The 24,273-nt window shown below is 38.4% G+C and overlaps 1 protein-coding gene across 1 annotated transcript in view; it reads right to left on the reverse strand.

Annotated features, from left to right (window-relative positions):
- LOC116179536 overlaps positions 1 to 11,607 on the reverse strand; it is a 46,359-nt gene extending 34,752 nt beyond the window's left edge. The window contains exon 1 of the mRNA XM_031499331.1: positions 11,402 to 11,607. Coding sequence (XP_031355191.1) covers positions 11,402 to 11,575 — 174 coding nt within the window. The 5' untranslated portion in view covers positions 11,576 to 11,607. The remainder of the gene's footprint in view (positions 1 to 11,401) is intronic.
- Between the last annotated feature and the right edge of the window lie 12,666 nt (positions 11,608 to 24,273).

Consider the following 24,273-nt stretch of genomic DNA (forward strand, 5'->3'; position numbering starts at 1 on the left):
CATGGATCGTGGATTCGTTTTAAAGAACGGTTTGGTTTTAGTCTTTCTCAACTACGGGGGGTTTACGGTATCATTTTTCAGTTTTACCTACTTTATAAATTATTAACCCAAACACCCTTACAAGTTCATAACAATGCAATGATATTACTTTATATTTTAAATCTCATTTCTTTCTACCCCAGCCTGTGTCCAAATGCGCCACCTATTATTTATTATATTAGTTACTTCCCAATTAAACCCTTGCCAAATACAAACATCTTCCAATAAATTCGCTTAACGAGCACTAAAATTACTTCAACTAGGCCGCTCGCAATTTAGAAGACTACACATTACTGCAAATCATTCGTTGGTTAAGATAATTCTCTCAGGCCACAAGAAGAGTATCTCAGATCTACATCGCACAAACTTTCTCTAATTGCTACACTTGATTGAGTCGAGTTTCTTGCCAGAAGCGTATCTCTCAACAAGCTTCTTTGTTATATTATTCCACTATCGCCACTTTTGCTCTGAATTCTCTCATGTTGGCATCTTTAGGTTTTTAGCGTAAAATGCGATTACACAATAAATGACAAGATTAGATTTCTCGAATGTATTCACTTTTACCTTAAACATGAAACAAATTTTACGATTTATTGTTGTTGACAACTAAATCTATTACCGCCGTTTTGCTAGCAAACGCCGTTTGTTATTGTTTTACCTAATAGAATATTTATTGTTATTTATTTTTCTTTTTTTTTCTTTTGGCTTGAGTGTTGTGACATGTAGTTGAGTTGTGTCTTTGAAATAATCTAAAAAGCGAAAAGAAATTTGATTCGGTTCAAAAAAGCACCAACATATAGATAGTCTCTTTTTTAGCCAAACTCATCGTATGGCATACGGTAAAAATGCTTTGCATTTTAAGATTTCGCTAGCGTGAGATTATTTCGCACAAATTTTTCCGAAAATCTGCTATTTTTTACGTTTGTGTCTTCATTTTTTCGGTGTAATATATGCCTATGCCGTTTTGGATATTTGTATGCTCGTTTCGTTTCATGCTATAGGTCGCTATTCGTTAGAGGGACCTACCATAGAAATTTCGGTGATATGATCGATACATAAATAAGTTGCGTTTTGCGCATGTACAGTATGTGCAGTTCAATTTTTTCATGCATTTAGTTTGCTTTCATTAAAGGGACCTACCAAACAAATTTCGTTCAAATTACTCCATAAATATAAAAAAGTTGGCTATTGCGCATACGCAGTATGCTTTTTGGGGCATGTAACTTGTTTGTAGAGGGCCATCCAGCTTCACGCTTCGCCTCGCATGTTAAAACACACAAAGAAGACATATTTCGGGCTTACCTTGCGCATTTACTCAAAGCACTGTCGATTCCGAATAAACGCCTAAATTGCCATCTATAAGCGGGTGCGACCTGATGCATAAAAACGCAGTCGATATACGAATCCAAAGCACAAACCCCAGTGCTCGATACGTCCTCCTGTTCTACCGCTACGGCGTCCCAACTTTACCGCTACGCGACGTAGGTGGGAGGGGGGGGGGCGCGGTCGGCACACGGCGCGTTGGAAACACCGCAACATCGTGCGTACTCATTCGCCGTCTTCGTCTTCCACGCATTTTTCTTTGTTTGACCCCCCCCCCCCCCCCCTTCCCATACGTGGGATTAGCTGTATGAAAAAAATTACAGATGATGTGTCCCCACATGCACTCGAGGTGGTGAGATTAATCCCCCCCCCTCCTCGTTTCCCCGCTATGACCTCTCGACTTTGCTCCACGACGGGGAGGAAGGCGGGAGGGGATGTTTTTCTAATAAACGGTGGGTTGTTTACCTTTAAGGCCTCTACTTAAGGTTTTTAAATGTTTTTGAAAGTTGTTAGAGCCTTTCGAGGTTTTTAAAAACCCTTCAAGACTAAAGACCCTCAAAGGCCCACGAATGCCATTAGGGCTGGACTCTTAAAGAGAGAGGAAATCTCGACTCTAAAAGCTTCTACAATGCTTTTGGGGATTCTTTAAGATTTTTGGGAACTCCGTGTCTTAAAGGCTCTTAATATCGGTTCATGTTTTTAAAGAAAGGTGCTCCAAACAAATCTTTAGAAGCCAATTAAGCGCTTGTTAAAAACCTTCAAAAACATTTTAAGAGATCCATAAATTTCGTGCTAACTGCCCTTCAAGGTTTGGATATTAATTTATCTTGAAGATTAAAGATTTTCGTCAGTTCGTGAATGTTAGTGTATCAGAATTATTCCATTATTTGATGTCTGATTTTGTATAAATAATTGTTTTGCTTACTTTGTTCGAAATTGTAAATTTAAAACGTATTAGAAGACTAAATTCATTCAGTTAGGAATTATTTATGTAGTATTTGTAAAAGTTTTTCACGTTTTTCTTCGGTCAGTGCGTTAAGAGCGTTATCGCTGCGTGAGCTAATTAGTTTCAAGATAGGCACGTGTTATCGCAGATGCGATAACACAAGTGTTAGAAGGGACGGACGTTAATCGTGGCTTGTTTGGGTTGTTGGATTTGAAACGTAGCCGTTTATGTGTGCGTTTGGTAGATTTGTCATTATTTAAGCGAATTATTGAAAAGACGGTCAGTCTTGTTTAATTGCAAAGTTTTTCAAAAGAAAGTTAGTTGTAAGATAAAGAATTTATCTATTACGACGTTTAAAGTGACTGTTCAAATTGTATTAAGGAAGTGAACTTTACGAAGTTTAGTCGGAGTGTTTTGTTCTTTCAAAGGTTCATCGAAATAAAAAGCCCTTAACGGGAGCTTTATTGATCAAAGATCCAATTTTGTATCAGGAATTACAACAAACCAATGTTGTCCAAATCGAGATTTCTTTGAAGACGGATTTTGAGTATTTGAGCGTTTTAAAAATCGTAGCGACTTTCAGCATTTTAAAAACTTCAGATGCAGGCCCCATCCCTGGCACTCGCATGGATAAAGTAGTTCCCCATCTAGAAATTCAGGTGCAGGATCTTCTTCGTGACCTTCGGGATCATGCAGTCTCCTTCCGACAACTGACCGGCAGTGATTAGAGGACTCTGCAACCCATACACCATCCTGATATACAGTATCGAGATAGGTGCGTGGAATCGTGTACCTTTGTTGCGGGCGAAGCGGCTCTCTCTCCAAATTGCGTAATAAAATGACAGATGGAATAGGTTATGCCTCGGGTTAGGCTTAGCCGCCCCCGACGCCCCGAACTGACGACCTAGGTACTTACAGTTGGAACTGGTTGCCCCGTGACCGGCGACCATGAAGATCGGTTTGGACCAAGGTTCGTCCATTACGAGGTTAAATAATGCGAAAGAGAGTCCTAGTTACTCCCGCCGTTTACCCGCGTGTGTGTGCACGTTGACATGCAGAGCACTGGGCAGAAACCTCCCAACAGTTTAGCCTCTGTAGAGGCCCTAAGAGAGAAACCTTAGTGGCTTTAGAGGGTTTTGTAACTTCAGAAACTTTAGAGAATTGCTACATTTTAGAAACTACAGACGCTTCTGGGATTATAGGTTTCTCAAAAACTTTGAAGAAAAGGTATAGAGGCTTTAGACACTTTGTGGTCTAGAACTTCATGGTCTTTAGATAATATGGAAGCATTGCACATTTTGGAAACCTTGAAGACCGTTTTAGAGTCCTTGAGCGTTTTAAAGACCTTCGCGACTTTCAGCATTTTAAAAACTTCGGATGCTTCACAGACTGTGGAAACCTTAGAGCTGCGGACTTCAGAGACTTTAGAAACTTTAGAACTTATTAAGATAGAAATAGAAACCTTGGTGGGACAGAAATAGTTTGAGAGCTTTTGGAGATTTTAGAAAAAAATTAAAAAGGCGATTTAGAGACTTTTGTCTTTACAGATACTTCAGCAGTTTTAGAGGCTTTAGAACTTCAAATGTCTTAGAAACCTTTGAGGGAGTTTTAGAGAACTTCGAAACTTGCAAAACTTCAAAGACCGTAAAGACATAGATTTTACAGCCCTGAGTGAGAAACTAGCAATTTTAGAGACTTTAAAGCTGTTGCGTTTGATGCATCTCGACGTCTCGCGTAGGTTTCGCCGCCTCCGCTTTCTCGTAACTTCTTTTCCTATCCGAATAAAAAAGAATTCGACAAGCGCCCACCCCTAACCGGCTCACCGCTCCACCACACTGCCTTCATCTCCTTTTTCCGATTCATCTTTTTTATCTCCACTCAATTCCCGTTTCCAAACCTTCCTCACTTCCTACTGTACTTATCATTATGAAAGTTCTTACATCCGTTTTTTCATTATTTGTTTCACGTAGGTACATGTAGACTGCTCAATCCTCAATCTGGAGTTTCTGGGACTAATGGCAGTTTCGGATAGAATTTATTTGCTTAAGAACAGTTTCACTGAAAATACTGGAATCACAGTGGTAACACACAGTGGTATTCATTTAGAAGTAGATATAGAGATTTACTATACTACTTTTAAATGACAAAAAGTCTTCTGAAAGACGCCTAATTTTATGCAACATGCGCGCGCATTCTGCACTGTCATTATGGGTTTATCCACAAAAATTAAAATGCTCACTTTCGTATCCTCTGTTAAAACTGAGGGTTGTTTACCGTGTCTTATGTGCATCGCATTTAAACAACCACAAATTTTAAAGTGATCAACATAGAAAATTAGTCTCTTACGGTTCTGTTACCGGCACTATACCAGTTGACAATATCAACTTTTTTTCAGTTGAATACATCGCACACGAACGAAATTAAAAATACGGAAGTCAAAGTAATAATATTCCAATTAATTAATATGGCAGCCAGATCTTTATTTGTTTTAAGAAGTTCTTTTGGTTGCATAAAATTAGGCGTCCTTCAGAAGAGTTTTTGTTATTTAAAAGTAGACATAGAAAAAAAAGTACACACCAACCCCTATGTCTACTTTTAAATGAATATCACTGATACCATGCATAACATATACATGTACAAACTGTCCGATTTTCCACTAAATTAAACGCTTACGGAAAGGTAAAGCAGGCGGTACCGTGTAATTGCCACGACACGTTAAAATCAAAAGCCCCTAAGTAAACAAATTTTTATCGAATCTAACACGCTCAAAAGGCAAACAAACTAAATAAATCGCGAAATAAATCCGAAGGGAGGTGACAAAGGGCGACCGTCACATTTCATTAAATACAATCGAACGGGCCACAAAAAATTCGTTCCTTTAAAAACCTCCCAAGGCACACTTATCGTTACGCAACAAGACACACAGAGACCACAAACAAGTCATGCCGTCATTGCCTAATACAAACGACATTCTAGAATATTTAACTAAAATAAAATTCATCAAAGGCCACCAAAGATGCGGAAGCTTATCCAAAGTGGAAAGTTAAATTTTTATCTCCACTTTTGGGGAAAATGCGATCGGAGAGAACGTAAAGTTTCCCACAACGTGGGATTATCGTCTACGAACTTGCGAACTTAAACTGGGAATGTTTGGCGGAGAAGCAAAACGTAATCAATACTGGGCGGTGATTGTTTCTGATTAATAATTAGAAATTTGTGTTTGTAATTATCTTTGTTTGTTGTTACTTACTTATTGGTGGTAACAGATGCATTTAATGCACTACATGCAGTTTGAGAAACGTGCAAGATTTCATCTACATTTTGATTTATACGTGTCAATTTTCGCACGTGGCATAACCCCCTACTTACAGTCACTACGTCTCACTAAAGAAACGGAAAATAAAAAATAATGGACAGTTACTTAATTGACCAAGACAAAGATTTATACCGCAAAACAAAAGGAATTAAAACTACAATTATTTTGGTTAGAAAGGAAAGCATTTAGGGTTTGTTTTTACACATACCACACACGCAGTCGGTCGACGACACTTAAATAAAAAAACATCTCAATTATTTACAGTTATTAAACAACAAAACAAAAGAAATTAATACAACAATGCTGGAGCATTTAGAGTCTGTTTCAGAGTTGCACTATATCGCCTTTTAATTTAAAATAGTTCCAGCCGATTTTAACAAATTCGTGGCGTTCCTGAAATCCTAAAATCTTTAATGTTTCCTTAGTTTGCAGGTTTTCCCTTTAGTGGGGTGAAAGAGGTACCTACTAGAAAGGTTGAGAAGGATCTAAAGCTTGCTACATTTTTATCGCATTTCCACAATAATAAAAACAATGCGCTATTGTGGCCACTTTGTCCGTCCGTCCGTCCGCTCGTTCTATGAGACGCTACTAGTTCTTTATCTTAAGAGCTATTGTTCTACTTTTTTCGCTATTTGGTTCGTTATGGTGTCGAGGCTTGCACCAAGGAAGGAATTTTTTGTGTACCGCTTACAAAAAAAGTTATTGTAAAAAAACCAACAAACCGTTTTTTACATGTTCCATAATTTTACACTTTTGCCGTTTATTAACGATCCTAGAGATCATTTATAATTTTGTATTGTTGTCTGTCGTCTGTCTGTTGGTCTGTCCGTCTGTTCCTTTGCCTGTCTGTCCCTCTATCTGTCCGTGTGAACGATAATTTTGTTTAGAAATATCCGATCGCTTTTACATCTCCGTTAGTTATGAACTGAATTGCATGAAATTCAATATGGGCATAGCCTTAGCCATATAATACGCAATGCCAAAAGTTGAGTCGAATCGATTCAAAATTCACAGTGTCCTTTTCGCATCTCGACCATTTATAAACCGAATTGCAAACTTTTTTATTTATAAAAGTATTGGAATGAAATTTGATACATATGCACTTGGAATAAAGGCAAATCTAACGCCAGTTTCAAAATTTGGTTTTGCGCATGCGCAGTGTCAACTTTTGTACAGTGCCACCATGCTCAGAAAAGCCGCGGAAAATATGCGAACTAATTTTGAAACAATTCCGGCTGGCCAATAGAAAGTATGCAAAACGACGCGATACATTCCGCGCCATAATTATTAATTATTCCGTTTTGACAGTTGACGCTTCACGTTATTTTTGTTTACACTTTGCTTCTTGTATTTGCTTTAATTTACGTTTTCCGTCTCCAGTTTTATAAACACTCTTCTTTTTCAAGACGCATATAGCTTGGATCTACGATCTGATAAGGTATGTAATTCCCTTAAAGTGTTTTTAAATTTTGCACCAGAATGTACGGTTTAAATTTCTAGCGCCCTGGGACACGCCCTGTCAGGGACTTTCTGAGCGTGGTGCCACTGTATTTATGGAAGAATTTAAACGAAATTTGATACATAGGCACTTGGAATAAAGGAAAATCCAACGCCAGTTTTAAAATTTGGTTTTGCGCATGCGCAGTGCCAACTTTTTTATTTATGGCAGCATTTAAATGAAATTTGATATTATAATGTATAAGCACTTGGAATAAAGGAAAATCTAACGCCAGTTTCAAAATTTGGTTTTGCGCATGCGCAGTTCCAACTTTCTTATTTAGAAAAGCATTGAAATGACATTCTTCTTATAGACTGAAATTGAAGTAGCACGTCAAAAATGGATTGCCCCTGAGATTGCCCATGTGCATGTCGATCTTTCATATTTGTGACCGGATTTTTACGATTTTGACAGAAGTTGCATCTTACAAATGGGAAATGAATGCGTGGAAATGCGCTTTATGCAAATCGTTTACGATTAGTTTTTAACTTGTTTAAGGTTTGAAGCTTTAATGGGTAATGAGAAACAAGCCTCCTTCTTTAATTATTCGACTCAAAACATTCACTTTTACCAGGAAACCTTAAATCTCTTAATACTCGTGGCACTCAAGTAACTTTCTTCTGTAACAAGAACTTTGCGATTATAAAGCAAGACCGTCTTTCCAATAATATATTGAAATAACGGCAAATTTGCGAAACACACACAAAACAATGAACGGCTACGTTTCGAACGCCCAACACGAAAAAAGCCACGATTGGCGCACTTCTCTTCTATTTAAAACAATTTCCCTTTCTTTTTAACTTCCACCTCCATTTCCTCCACAAATTAATGCGTCGTTGAGCGATAAACTGCACCTGTGTTTTCTTATCTTGAAACTAATTAGCTTTTACGCTGCAAAAGCAAAACTTCTCCCTCGGTGTTAGGTCTTGGCGTGGTTGTGGAGCTTGTATGGTTTAGTGGTCAAGGGTGCGTGTAACGCCAGACCCGACGGGGCGTGTTTTCTGATACCTTTTAGAAGTGGAATTCCTCTAATAGCCCTGGCGTTTGAATAGACGTCCCCTTGTTGGGCTCCGTGGTGGGTGTGGAGCTAGAGGGGCGAATTTACACTTTTCTGACATGGAGCGATTTACCAAACTAATTAAACAGAGGGAGCGTGCTGAACCTATGTTACAGGTCACCAAGCCTGAACAACGATCCGAGTAACGGAAGAGCTGTCTCCTGCGCTGAGTACAGGAGGAGAAAGAAGGTCAGGCTGGCCCACCTCCAAACCATCCACCTCCCGTGACCCAACCCAGACCCAAAATCAGGATCCTAGAGCAAACGGGTAGGCGGGGGGAAAAATAGGTAGAGGTCGGATGCCTCAACAACGACCCAACCGCCGACGAAGAAGGGCAGACTAGAGCTGAAAGGCGCGTGTCAGTAAGGCTGGAGCACCACGTAGTAGCTACAAGCTGCCATCTAGGTCCTGGGGATACCTGACGATCTGGTGGCGATCAAGAGGCGTGTGGAGGTGCAGAATTTCTGGACAAAGGTGTCTATTCCAGACAGCCGTGAAGAGATGCTAATAGTTTTCGGCATTGAGGGAAAAGATCGTGCTAACTTAATCGTGTAGGGAAGGTTCAGTTATGGATTTTCCTCTCTAAAGGTCAGGGTAAGTAACCCTGCCGAACCTGATGAGGTACGTACCACCACGACAACAGTACCAGTGGCTGATACAGGGGCAACTGCAAGTAGCTACGGAAGCATCACCGCCCAGGCTGTCAAGGCTACCTGTGGTCAGTGCTTGCTCCAGCTCCAGCAACTCACCCGGGCCGGTTTCGAACTGGGAGGAGTCTGCGAATATTGAGGCGCTGCTGGACTCTGATTCTACCAACGAAGGATAAACAAAAGACAGGTATTGTCTATATACATAAGTATAAAAGAGCACTTTGTACAAATAATTACTGTAGCGCGACTACTGACCCTTAGGCAGATGCCTCACTGTAAATCAAGACATTACCCTCATTCAAGAAGCCTGGGTTGTTAAATCTAGGGTTTATGGTCTTGGGGCACAGAAGGAACCGTTTCACACGGCCAGAAAAACCTAAAACATATATTTATGATCCTAGCCACCTTAAAGCTCTTCTGGTGATACCACTACTATACGGTTGCGCTGTATGCCGTCCAAAAGGGTTATCGCAACCCCAAGGTAACGGGTATTCCTCTTTACAAACATGTCATTAGAGAAAGACTTAGAGAGCACCCTTTCGGGAGATGCCTCTCGGGATCTGCCGACGTACAGGACAAAGTCTTACCAACTCATTTGATGCATAGGCACTTGGAATAAATGAAAGTCTAACGTCAGTTTCAAAATTTGGTTTTGCGCATGCGCAGTGCCAACTTTTTTTATCTATGAAAGCACTTAATTGAAATTTGAGGCATAATGCGCTTGGAATAAAGGAAACTGTAACGCCGGTTTCAAAATTTGATTTTGCGCATGCACAGTGTAATTTTTTTTTAATTTATGGAAGCATTTAAATGAAATTTGATATACGTATGTATAGATGCTTATAATAAAGGAAAATCTCAATCAATCAATAGACTACGTTGCCTTCTTACCAATGTTTGATAACCCAATAATTTTACTATATTTGCATGCTTTGTAACGGGAAAAAATCTTAATTAAAATTAATGTAACCGTAGTCAGCCTTTACATTTACCAGTCAACAAGTAGAGATTAGCATAGCCACTTGCCACTAAGGCACAGATTTATTTATATTAGGGCGGTATTAGATTGTGGTAATTAATGATTTTAGTTTTTCATCTTTCAGTGCAATGTCCTCCTAATTAATACAAAAGTGTCACGAATTTATTACAAATTAACGTGTCGCTCATTCGATTTCCATCAACTTCTAAAATTTAATCATGTGTCACGTAGAAGGGAACTCATTAAACTTTGAAGCTTCATCTTTCGCATCCCCAGCGGGGTGCATTAATCATCGCCTAAAAACTCATTTATTGATATCCTATGGATAACATCTTTTTCTTACCCTCGTCAGCGTTGTTTAAAACTTCACGGCTGGATTTCAGTTTGGTCATTTCGACAGCTACTAATTGAAATTTTGATTGAAGCTTGTATATTATGAAAACATGCTTCATGTTCTTGAGAATGCCTAGGATGTAGCAGGACACAACACTGCATTAGAGTCTTGCACCGTTAATGCAAATAGGCACTCGCTCAAGTGGCTGAACCTAACTTGCATCCTTAGTATAGTCACTGAAACTGAGTAACGGCTTACGTTACAAATACCTTGAACTCTTCCATTAGCCAAACAGAGTCTGTAACCGCACTATTCGTTATTAAGTGCCAACTTTAATTTCCTAAGAGGTGGTTCTCTTTAAAAATGTGAAAAAAAATGTTGTAGTTTATTATGCGAAACTTATAGAAAATGCAACTTTAAAATTTAAGATGGCAGTTACGGACTCTGTTGGTCATTTTTACAACTTGAAAATATTTTCCAGCGATTTTTCATGACCGATATACCCAACAATTTGTTTTGCCCCTAAGTCATATGATGAACGGTTCTCGAGATATGGCCGAGGAACAGTCTTATTGGGTCACCCGGTACGTAGTTATAGAGCCCTTTTTGTAGATAATCGAAGTAAATTTGTATTAAAAATCGGTTTATCAGGAAACAGTCCCCTGGCCGAAAATGGTAAAGCTTCTCTAACAAATTATAGGGTAAAGTAAAGGAAGCAATTAAAAACAGTCGACGCCATTAAATTTCAGCCGCTAAAATATTCGCGCAATAAATTGGCGGAAATGTACCAAAAAGTGGCACATTTTACTTCCTTCGAGATTATGGTGACTGAACGAAGCGTGTAAATAACTTCGTGTTTCTCAATTAATCTAAAGCAAATAAAGCTGATCAGTACAAATGCGAACGCTACGCAAACTTCACTTACAAAACCGTACGTAATTAAGTTGGAGGATAAAATGCTTACAAGCTCCCGCTGTCATCAAATTAGAAGGAAAATCAAAGCCGCCATAATAAATTACCTACCACGCATTCGTTACCTTTTAGGAAAATTATTACCGAAACCGCGCGTTATTTGAATATAGATTCCGTCTCTTAATTTGGGCCTTTGTAAAATTACACAAAGACTTAAATTGAGCTTCGCAATCTTCTTTGTTAAGTTAAATTGGATATTTTAATAGACATCAAAGAATTGGTTGCCTTTACGGCCCCGAATATTTCGTGTTTTGGGTCGTCTTAAAGGGATAGTGAAACGAACTTACGTTTAGTTCGGCTCCGGCCGTTGGAAAGTAGCGAAATGGCGGTGTGCGCCCTTTGACGTATTGAAATATCTTCACGCCTGATTTCTTCCATTCGACTTTGTGTAGCTGTTCTAAGGGCACGCTGTGATCACACTTTAACGTCACATCCCCGCCTCGTATCGCGTATTTTGGCATGATGAGTTCTAATCGATCGATTGTTGCAAGTGAACCTGAAACAAAGAAGTTGCGTTAGTTCCATAGAATCAATGTCAAAGGGCAACAAAATTACACAGCGCAATATAATATGAGCTGAAAGCCTTTAACAGAAATAAAGATTAAAAGAATTAAAAAAAATAAAAAGGGTCTCTAGCAAATAAGATGAAAAAAAGAAGAATCATAAATAGGAGAAATCAGAAGAACTGATAAGTCAAAGGTTCAAAAGGACCATATAAATAATATAAAACAAATGACCCACTTGACATATCAGATGAGACCAAAGGATCAAATCTTAAGTGGTTAAAGGGATACGAGGGGACACAAGGACCAAAGTGAAGTGAAAGAAACAGGCATAGATGAGATCAAATAGGTTGGAAGAATAGGAAGTAGGGTAGACAAGTAGAATAACAAGGGCGTATATGGACCGTTCAAAGTCGCTCACCAACCTTGAAAAGGAGGTCAATCTGACTTTCACGAGCCACCTGACATGTGGCATTGACTTTGGAAAGGAGATGAAGGCGAAGTTTGCGTCCCGCTATCCTCTGGTAGTGACCTTGGGCTGTAGGTATCCTTGAAAAGTGGTCAAGGTAAATCTGTGAGATCGGTTTCTCGATTTGAAAGTTAATGACCCCATGTTTTGTGGTCTCTTTATTTAATTTTAGGGTCAACAAAAGTCAATTTTTCTATTTTGCTGCCACACTTTACTTTCAAGGTCTTTCAACGGAAATCGAACACAAACGTGAACGCGAGTCGAAGGCCAAACGTAAACGCGAATCGGATCCATACGTTAACCCCAATTGAACCTTCACGTTTGGGTTTGCAAATGCCATCAACCCCTGATCAAGCCTGTAAAATCTTGCCGAAACCCCAATCCATCCCAAACCTAAACGCAATCGAACTAAAGTTGAAGGCGAGCCCAAACGTGTACCCAAACCGAGACGTAAACACGAACTCAAACGTGATGGTCCAATTGGTGTTGACGTAAGGATCCTATTCGCGTTCACGTTTGGGTTCAATTCGCATTTAATGATCATGAAAATGAAGTATGGCAACAAAAATAGGGATATTGACCTTTGATAACCTTGAAATTAAATTATCCAGTCCAGAAATAGTGGTCATTGACCTTTGGGGAGCGAGATCAATCTTTCAGATTTACCTTCACGAACATTTCAAGGTCACACACTTTCCAAAATCACTACCACATGTGACAGGCTCTTAAACTTCACCTTGACCTATTCTCCAAGGTCACTGTGAGGTGGCGAGAGACCTTGAACGGTCCATGTGCCGCGAAAAAGGGAGTTATTTAAACTTGGATGACCTTGAAAATAGAATATTAAATCCCCATTAAACTTTTATAACCTTAAAAATGAACTATACAAATTGGTCCATTAACCTTGAAAATGAAATAAAATACGGCAAAAATGAGGTCGTTGAACTTTGATGACCTTGAAAATAAAATATGACATTACAAAAATGGAATCATTGCCTGGTTCGTAAGGATCGAAAGGGAGCAAAATATCAGAAGATTCGAGGATATCCTCGGAAGAATTGTAAGGATCAGTGTTATGTGAAAAGCATATGTAATGACTGAAAGAGTCAGAGAGCCGGTAGTATCGGAGAAACTGGAGAAGCTGGTTGGATGGGAAGGATTGGACGAATCAAAAGGATTTGATTGAAGTATCAGAAGTATCGAATGTATTGGAAGTGTCGAAAGTAACGGAAATATTGAAAACGTCGTTATAATATATCGCAACTGTCAACGATGGCAATGATATCAGAGTTATTTCAGATTTATCAGCGGTATCAAAAGTGTCAAAGGTGTCAGAGGTTTCAAAAGTGTCAGAAGTGCCAGAGATGTCAGAAGTACCTATCAAAAAAGGGTTAGAACGATCAGATAGAAAGTAGTATAAAATGATCGGAAGGATATGAGTACATGGATGGATTGTGTGATGTTTCATGATATAGGTTATAGAAGATACGCCAATGGTGATGATTTTACTTACTGACTCGTTGACTTTTAATTGTTCCTTATATGTTCGTTGTATTAACTTTCTGACTTTGTGTATATATATATATATATCTGTTATGTGTATATTATATGGTTCAATACAGTAAATAAGGCGGTATTGATACTTCAAAAACTTAACATGGATAAATTCATGACAAGATAAATTGGAAACGTTGTATTCAAATAAACGCTAAATCGATACGTTACCTGAACTATATCTTACCTTACTTAATTAATAAATACTGTCAAATGCAGGTAATATACGTTGACTGAAATATTTATGATGCAAACGTTATAGGTTACAATTGAACGAAATAAACAATTTAATGCAAGTTTCCTAACCGAAAAATCCACCTTAAAGTTAATAAACTATTTTAATGAATATTCTAATAATAAATTTAATTATATTGTACTCCAAAGTCTCACGCAACGCAACAATATAAACGATTGTTCAGTGAAACGCAAACGCAATTCAGTTTATTAAATACGTAGGGTAGGAACTTATCTTGAGTCAGGAGAATACGGTGGGTATGACGATACACAAGGACGTCATGCAGGTAAAGCTGGGTACTAACGTTCAGTTCGCTGGACAATTTTAACCGGAAAGAAATTCATTGATGAGAATTGTGAAAACTAACACAACCGGAATGATTTTGAGCAACGATTATGACCGGTCGGTCAGAACTGGCAGACCACGGACTGCCGATGCGCTGAACGTGAGTACCGAGCTTAATACGACCCAGCCTCGATTGGTGTTGAAATTGTTTCTTCGCATTGATCTACTGTTAATGTGTACGGAAAAGCATTTGTGGAACAATATTTAGCACTTTTTCCACTAAACATAATAATTAGCGCCACATACAAATACGACAAGTTCGTTGGATACCTTACGCGTTTGTCTCCCCTGATCATCTCTACCTGAATGCGCATCCGCACTGAAAAGCGCGCTACAACTTCTCTAAATTCTCGGAGGTACCGGAGGAATTAGATTATCAAATGGACCAGAGGTCAAATGGTTCCAATGCGTGATCAAAAGAACCAAAAGAACCAGAAGAACCATTCGTATCAAAATGCTCAAATGGATCAAGGGTATCGGATGGACCAGCAGAAGTAGATAAAACGAAAGAATCAGAAGAATCGAAATGATTAAATGCATAGGACTGATTGCTAAAATTCAAAAGATCGGAACATATAGAAAAGCGGGAAGGGTGAGATTACAAAAGCAGACGGGTCAGGGTCAGGAAAGATCAGAGTGATACAAACGAAAGGATCTGAAAGGATGCCAATGGTCGAACTGGTCGTATGAATCGGATGAACAGGAATGGTTGGAGGTATTGCGAAAAAGGGAAGTTTTAAAGGATACCAAGGATCAGAAACGGTAATAGGAGAAATATGATCGAAAGGATCTGACTGTATGGATGGATTACAGTCTACAGGGATCAGGAAATAAGAAAAAAAATTGTTGTATCAGAAAGGTTGAAGGTATCTGAAGAATCATAGGCCTACAAACAACCAGATCAGGATCAGGATTGAAATGAATCAGATAGATCATATGACTAAAAGTGACATTGTAATCATCTAGATCAGATGTAGTAGAGGTATAAAAGGGATCAGATTGACAAGGCTTCTCGGAAGAATCGGATGGATCAGAGAAGTCAAATGGAATACAGGCATCGGAGAGATCAGAAGGACCAGAAGAATTATTAGGATTAGTATGATCGATGGATCAAAAGTATCAGATCTACTAGTAGAAACACAACAATCAGAAAGTTCGAAAGGATTATAAGAAAGTAAAAAAAGATCGGATACACCAGAAGGAGAAGGAAGAAAGGAGTTTAAGTGTTAAAGAACAAAGGATAATGTAATAATTAAAAACATCCGAATGTACTCGTATAATAATGATCGGAAGGATTGTAAGAATATAAAAAAAAAACAGATGGATTGCAGGCATCGTTAGAATGAGAACCACAACGATCTCAATAACCAGAATAGCTAGAAGAATAGGAATGCTAGGAAAAACTGAAAGAATGGGAGGAATCAGGAGGACAAGAAAAATCACAAGTATGGGAAATATCAGGAGCATCAAAAGGATCGGCAGTGTCAAAGGCGCCTAAAGTAAAAGACGTGTCAATGGTGCATCAGAAGTATCAGAGTTATCAAATGTCGCAACGATTACAAGAGGTGTACGTGTGAAAGATCAGAAAAATAGGAAAAAGAAAAAATAGAAAAAATTAAACTGATCGGATTGGTCAGAAGGTTTTAAAAAATCGGAAGGGTTGAACGATCGGAAACTAAAGAACACCAAAGGTCGGCAGGACCGCATGGCTCGAAAGAAACGAAAAGATGGCAAGAATCGGGATTATCAGAATGGAGACATAGAAATCAAAATAATCAGAAAGATTAAAATGGAAGGGTTAAAATTCAGAATTCCAAAGCATCAACAGGATCAGAACGACAAGAAGGGCCGAAACGCTCAGAATAATCAGAAGAATAAAGATAACCGAAAAGATTGAAAGGTTCTGAAGTATTAGAGAGACTAGAAAAGAAGGATGGAAGAAGCAATGGAAGGATCAGGATGTTGGAAATGTGGGATGTGTAAGATGTATTGAAGGTATCAGAGGTGTCAATTGTGTAAACGGTGCGAGGAGTGTAATATGAATGAAAGGTGAGAAGGATCCGAAAGATTGGAAGGATTGAAAAATTACGAAGCACCAGAGGAATAATGAGTACCAAAAGAATTAGACGCATCAAAAAGATTAGAACAATCTGGATTTTCAGAAAGGCTAGAGAAATGGGAATGATCGGAAAGATTACATGAATCGAAAGGATTAGAGGATTAGAAGTATAGGAAAAGTATGAAATAGGACAGAAGGACTAAAAGAATCAGTAGGGTGATACAGACTAAACGATCAAAATGATCAGGATTATGATTATCGAAGATCAAAAGGTACCAGGAATGGTTGTAAGTATTGAAGGGAATAATAACATCGAAAGGGCAAGAAGTATCATGAGGATTAGATGGTCTGAAGTATCAAAAATATCATGGAAAGAGCCATAAATGACTAGAAGTATTGAGGGAGTAGAATATTTAGAAGCATATTGTAAGGATTTGAGTGGTTAAAGAGATAGGAAGGGTAGGAAAGATTGGAACAGTCAACAGAATCAGAGAATTTGGATGATCAGAAAGATCGGATATATTGAAATGATCGGAAAAATTGGAGGTATTGAAAGGATTGGAATGATTCTAAGGGATAGGAAGAAACCGAAGGATAGGGAGGATTGTAATGAATAAAGATAAAAAAATTGGAAAGGCAAAAATCGGGTGTCGAAATGAAGAATCGGATATATGAATGATCCGGAAGATCGAATAGTTTGGAATGATCGGTATAATAAGGAGGATCATAACAATTGCGAGGGATCAGAAGATCAGAAGGATTCGAAAAGTGGGAAGGATCGGAAGAATAATAATAATCAGAGGAAAGGAAAGTAGGATTGAAAGAATCACATGAGTAAGAAAAATGTGAAAGGGCAGGGTTGGAAGTATTTGACGGATTAAGAGGACCGAAATGGAAGAGGGTTAAGTTTGAAGGAAGGTAAGCAATAGATAACAAAAGAAACATCAGAGAAGGCCAGATCATCTACGATTTTTCGTTTTGAGTTTGTGTTTGGGGTTCGGTATCGATTTGGATTTGTGTTTAAGTTGGGATTTAAATTCAAGTCTGGTAGGGACCGGTTTCGAAACCAGAGCTTGAGTTTGGGTTCGCATTTTGAATCTGATTCTGTGTTAATTTCCAGGCCGGGGTCCTTTCTATCGCCCTCCCACAGCTACTCGTTCTTGTCCTAACTGCTACTGGCATCAGTCGGGACCTGTCCAGCCGGCACATGATTACTACATCATAGATCTCTCCCGCATGCTTAATTTTCGCGGTTTTTCTTAGTCTAATTTTTGTTTCCCATTTATTATTTATTAGTATATATCTCAAATATCAATGTAAACTGTGGTGACTAATTGCTCGTGGAATTTTTGCTGCTTTTAGATAGCTTCATTCAGCATCTATACCAAATGAACAAAATTTTTAATCACATCTGCCGAGTCTAGCTTTTACAGGCGCAATTTCATATTAAAATTAATTACTTTATGGCTTGTCTTCGAATTTATCCCCCTTAGATGGTTTTAATTAAAGTTCCGACACACTTCCATGTTTAAGTTGAGACAGAGTTAAGTTCAGCATAAAAAGTCCAAAATGTTTAGAAGTAGGTAGGCACTATTAATTCAACCAACCACCAAAAATCCCCCGTGAGAGAGTCAGACAACCACATACTTAACTTTCTACAAAACAACCTCCCAACAGAACAACTTTCGCTTTTTACACTCCGCGTAATCATTTAAACTGCCATGTTCCACACGCAGCCCTCCAAATTTATTATTCCGCCCACAACGTCTCATAGTCATACAGATTAATGAACGCGCAAATTTCCATTTGATTATTGCTCGCCGCTAACGTGAATCCAAAATTATACCAAACTAGTTGGGAACTTAGTTCGAGAGGAGATACTATTACAAGTAATTCTCAAGCAAGCCGTGAGTTAGTGCAAGCATAAATTTTATATTTAATAACGGAGGCAGTTAATAGTGCGATTCCGAGCAGTTCTCAAAAAGGTGGGACGTATAGGAAAATTTAATATGATTTATTCGAACATTAATCATAATTCCAATGCGTTTAGTGGTCATAATTACTCTTGTACCAAAACGACGATTAATATCACAATTTCATTAAGCCCTCCGGTTTTTACTCGTTTCCTTTTGAAGACATTTCGCCGAATTGCTACATTAATGAGAAACAACGGAAATCTGTACGCGTACAACCCCCTCGATTATTAATTCCGGGCACACAATCCCATTTTGGGTTGTCGTAATCAGGCCGACGTCGATATAATGCTTACAACGCGATGTTGACATTGGGGGTGCCTAATTAGATGTTTGCTCATTAGACCACGCAAATATTCCACTCGATCTGAAAAATGTAGGCTTTTACGCGGATCAGCAATTACTTTACAGTACAAATATTACCATTGGCCTCACGTGCAGTGTACTTTTATTCCCTAATCGAAATAATTCTACGTTTTCGATAATGAAAGATTTTCGCTACTTCTGGATTAAAGTTCGCTTATTTTGGATTGGCATTTGAAGCTAATGAAATCATACGTGCATTTTTATGGTAACAAAAAGAGGGAAACCCTTTAAACTACCATATGGTCATAATTCATGCCTTGGTGACTGGAGTTCCACAAGGTTCTGCCCTTGGGACCGCTGTTATATACACAGGTCTAAATTTAGTACAACTTTACATATCCAATGTGATTTTGTTCTTTGATTGCTTTTGGGCGCCAAGATTGTGGGGGTATTTTCTAATGGCTATATAGTATTACACGATCCGAAGTTTGTATTATGTGAATATGATAAAAAGAACACTTAAATAAGAATATAAATCAACCCCCAACGTTCCATTATTTTCGAAATTTTGCCCGGAGTGTACAATTTCCAGGAGATTTTAAGACAGCAACCGCTCTCAACATTCAACGTCTGATAATCCTAAAAAGATCTATTGTACATCAACACTGAGTCCGTCGACAAACGTCCTATCCAAGAAACATTAACAGAAAAAGGTATTGCCACCACTTGTATCTATACAATCATTGCAAATTTAAATTATTCTTTTGTTGGGTGCATAACTCTACTAATTCTTGATGTGCAGACAGTTCTTTCTTTCTTTGTGTTTAATTTTATTTAGTTTCTAAGGGTTAAATGGTAGAACAGTCACCAAGTGATTGCTGTGTTTTTGCCAAAACTGAATTTCTTCACTTGTCAAGTGAAATACCTATGTTCGTGTTCAATAAACGGTCATTATTATTATTAAAACTGGGGTAACATTTTCTTAGATGTTTGAATGAGCTTCTAAATTAATGAAATGACGTAGCATATAATCTCATGTTCAAGTAAATTTTGTTCGGTTAAAAAATTTGATCACTAAACTCGAAGTTTTCAGCCCCTAAAAAGTTAAGGGTGGCTTATATAAATAAAATGAAGTCGCTCCATGAGGGCAGTTACAAATTTTCACGCCAGGCATTTTTTTTAATTGTGCAAGGAAGAATCGACCATTTTAATCGTCGAGGTTGTACTTTTTTATTGTGATGGAAGTAGCACCGTAGAAATTTTAGTTTATTTCTAATAGCTGGCTATTTTACTGGTACAGGTGAGTTAAATTTAAAAACAAGGAACCCCTAAATTAATTATGGCAATGTAAATTTTCAATTAGCAAATAAGTTTTACATATCCTGTGTGCTTATTAGGACTATGTAACGTAACGAAGCTCCTATTTTCCGCCTTGAAGTTACCAGTTTTAGTGTGTCTCTGTAGATGAACGCCCGGTATCTAAATAAAACAAAACAAAATTATTGTTAATTTGAAAGGCCAATGTATACTATTAAAATTCAGTGTTGCAGCATTGGCTTCGTACGGTGACACGCCACCGAATGGTCCAATTTTCAATTACCCTTACGCATGAGCGATGGCGTCTATTATATTCGCCTTTAGGGCATCGCTCGATTGTGGTTTATCTGCATTGACCTGCAAGAAACCTCACAAAAAAGTCTACCGGTGTCAGATCGTGTGATCTCTTAATCGAATAATAAACAAAAGATTTGACAGATGCCACCAAAACAAAATGGCCACCACGCCAAAATCTACCTACGCTAATAGAAAAACCCTTTAGAAGCATTTCCGCCGTTTGAAACCGTCCCCGTCAAGATATTTCAATTATCTTTGTAACTTCCGAAAGCTAAATATTTTAGAATTTCCGACACATTAAACCATTATTAGCAGGTTTTTGGTTTTGTTTCCTATGGCAAGGTTTACGCCGAACTTTCTAAGTGATCTTTATGTCGACTACCGACCTTAGAAATTTCAATCCGGCCAATTAAGTAAGTGGAATTAACCGTAGCTAAATAAATGTGTTCCAGTAAACGTTTTCAAAATCAGTTGAGTGAGGTCGCTGGATTTTTATAATGACCAAAAGCAAAAAAAATAAATTAAATAAGTTTTAATTTTTGGATGTAGATAACCGAATATGCTGTGTGGGCTGGAAACGCCGTTGTTCCCTCCATTGTATAGCTGAATTTTATAAAAGGTAAAATCGTTGTTTAGAGGGGATTTTTGCATTCTTACCTACCGTTAAATGTTTGCTTTTACATTAAGTTTACTGCACCGTACCTTTAGCTTTTGCTTTTTCCTGCACAGCAGTTTTTGTTAACGTTCCGTTTAATCGCAAGGTAAGTTATTTGTTACTTTTTTTCTAGCAATTATAAGGGGTGGGAGTGGGGGGGTATTGTTTCGCCTTCCTGCATTTGCTTTCCGGTAGATACCACTATTGAATCCGATTATTTCCTGCTCCCGCTTGGGAAAATTGCCGTCCACCTTATTTTTGTTTTATCATACATCCATAGCCGCCCACCGCTTTCCCTTTAGAATTCCTGGAGCTGCCGTTTCCGAGACCGATCCGCCAAACTACACGGTTGCAGCATCCCTTAGTGGAGCCCGAGTTGACCGTTACGACCTTGCAACCGCTGCGTGCTGCTGTAGAGTTTAGTGACTTGTAATTATTTTTTTTCTTAATAAAGGTTTATTTTTATTAATTTTCCGCTTCATTTTAGAGCTCACCGATTGGGTGCGTGCTACCGAAGTTTGTCGCAAGTGGGGGGAGGGGGGGGGTTAATTTGGACTCTTTGGATTTTTATCTTATTAAATTTTCAGTTTTTGAAGCTTCACTCATTTAGGTACAAAATTATGTTAGCAAAACTTTTCCACATGGTTATGCCAAGACTATTGTAAACCGAAAATGATCACTTAAGGACCTATTAGCCATACCTATGAAGATGCTAGCCGTCGTCGTTCCTCTAATCTAATTGTTGTATCTGCCAGGTGGGTGGCCCTGGTTCGATACCCATTCCGTTAGTGAAGGAACAAGATGCAATTTCTGCAAGAATTTTGTGCATGACAAGTGTAAGAAGGTTCAACAGGAAGAATCAAAGGCATAACGGTGAATACATCCTCAGGGGGTAATCTCAAAATTGTGTGCTATGGGTGTGGAGCACCAAGAGTAATCCTGTTTAAATACCCAAAATGCCAACCCAAAATCAGGCACAGCGGAACAGAACTCCCCCCAGTTTCTCTCCACAACGATCGTTGACTTCCCGCACGCTGTTAAACCTTATTAACCAATTTACCAATGCTGTCTGGTGGTTTAAGAAGTTCAGTATGTTTACAGCTTCCCTATTAGTAGAGAACCCCGCGATGCTAAATGGAGATTTACTTGAGCGTCGTAGGGACCTATTGAACTTTGTAGATTCGATGGTAGAAGAAAAAATAAGTTATATGATGTATGTCCTCCAACTAGTGGAAGAGTAGGGGGGCGTCTACGCATGCGCAAAAAAATACTCGAGCGCGCCAGATATTGATAGTGAATACGCCCCACGTGTCTCTGATATTGGAGATATGTTAATCTGCCGGTTTGCATAGTGGGGGAATCTGTACGGAAGGTTAGAAAACTGGATTTATTCGAGCGCGTCGGATATTTAGAGGGGATGTTAAGTGAACCCCAAAGAATCTGCCATTAAAAATATTGACGATTTAAACATGACGCAAGCTCGTGCGGTTTTTTTAAAAAACGCCATTTTGAAATACTCCAAAAAACTTTTTTTAAGTTAGGCATTTCTTTATTGTTTCGGACGTGAATTTAACAATTTTTTCAACATAGACAACAAACAAGCCAGAGCGTTGTAGGAATAATTTATGACACGACCGCCTATGATCTCAGTTAACTGACATTTCTTCTGTTATTCTTGAATAATTACCTTCAAAATAAAAAAAATTTAAACGCGCTCTAGAATGTCAAGGTAACGGATTTTTGCAAGTTTGTGACCTTCCCGCTCCCTTACCTCATGCTCGTCAAAATATTGAAACGGACACTTTTCAACACGTAGTCAGCCCACCTTACATTAATTTGACGCGCTCGAGTATCTCTAACGATTTTTTTACTATTCTGATGGCCTACCTTAAATCCACGATCTTAAATTAGGGGTTTATATCTGGTGGAGGATGCAAGGTATCCCTCCTTATGCTAATCTGCCGCGCTTGAGTAAATCCCAAAATCCCCTATTGGGCTCCCCTAGTACCTATCGTTTTAAACGGTTTGTGTATATTAATAGATTTTGAGTTTACGCTATAGTTTGTATTTTGTTCTCGTGTGGTGTTATTGTTTAGTTTTGTAGTTGTGTTGTGGTTGTTGAATTAGTTTTGAGGAACGATTTCCTTGCATGTATTGTGTAATCCGACCCAAGTCACGTCTAATGTCATCTACGAGATTTATCAGGCGTTTTTCCCAAGCCGAAGTTGAGCGTTTTTTGTTATGTTATATTGTTTGTTTATTACCATTCTGCAACCGTGACATTTACAAACTGCAACAGCGCCACAATATACAACTAAATGTACTTGATATAAGGTTGTTTCATCGTTAATGTAATTTGGGAAAATCTGTTCATTTTTGTTAGTGTGTTTAATGCTTTCATCAATTGAATCGAAATGAACTGGCATATACTTCATAATTCGATGACCAATAATATGTTAAAGAAAAGGAAAAAAATCATTACTCTCTGCTCTCGCTACAAAGACCGAATTCTCTGCGAGGCGCATCAATAGCCATGAAAGATTTTTAATATCCGAATGAAAAGGAACGAAAGGAGCAAATAACCAATAGAAAAAAGATGATTAATGCCCCACCCGAGAACACAGAAAACATATTATTGACGATTATTAATTTTCTCAATTTCTTACCGTGCTAGCGGAAATAACGAGAGACTCTTTGTAAATATGTATTTAGTTTACGTAATGAGCAACTCAATTTCTCGTTACTGTGAAGTAATTTGAATTGACGGAGGGGTGAACTGGGTCGAAAGTTCCTCGAGCAATAATTTATGTTCGTATTAATTTTTGGGGGCTGATATCGGAGGCGGTACGTAAGTACGTGGTGATAAATTCGGGAAATCTAGCTCGAGATCAAAAAATTAAAATTAATTTGAATTTTATTGCGGTTGGTCGATCGATCCGGGTTCCATCTTTCCCCTTCCGTTATTGGGTTAGTTGTAATTTCGATTTAGAACAAACGCTCTCTCGTTCTTGACAGCCGTGAAGCGTACGTACTATCCAAATCTCGAAATCCCTTATTCATGACGGCTTTTCATCGACGAAATTTCATATGGATCTTGATATTAAACATCCACTCAATCTCGGAAACGTGTGTATGATTTACTGCACCTTGCAATCGAGTAACATCAAATATGCAGACATCAATCTTGAACTCGTTTGCAAGGGAATTGGTTTCTGGATGTACGTCTTGTATTTTCTAAGAAAACAAACTTATTGCAGTAATAAACGTTTTAGATCGATCCACCGTATGCCATGACAGTTTATCTCTGATTTGTTTATGAAACCTGAAAGGAAAAGGGTGTTGGTTGTACAAAAACAGTAACATAGAACGTCGGTTACACTAATCTTTCGGAGTTTATCGTTGTCTATTAGTGAACCTTCTTAATTTAAGTCTCTCTGTGGAGATAT

This window comes from Photinus pyralis, unplaced genomic scaffold (assembly GCF_008802855.1).
Source record: "Photinus pyralis isolate 1611_PpyrPB1 unplaced genomic scaffold, Ppyr1.3 Ppyr1.4_LG8, whole genome shotgun sequence".
NCBI classification, from domain to species: domain Eukaryota; kingdom Metazoa; phylum Arthropoda; class Insecta; order Coleoptera; family Lampyridae; genus Photinus; species Photinus pyralis.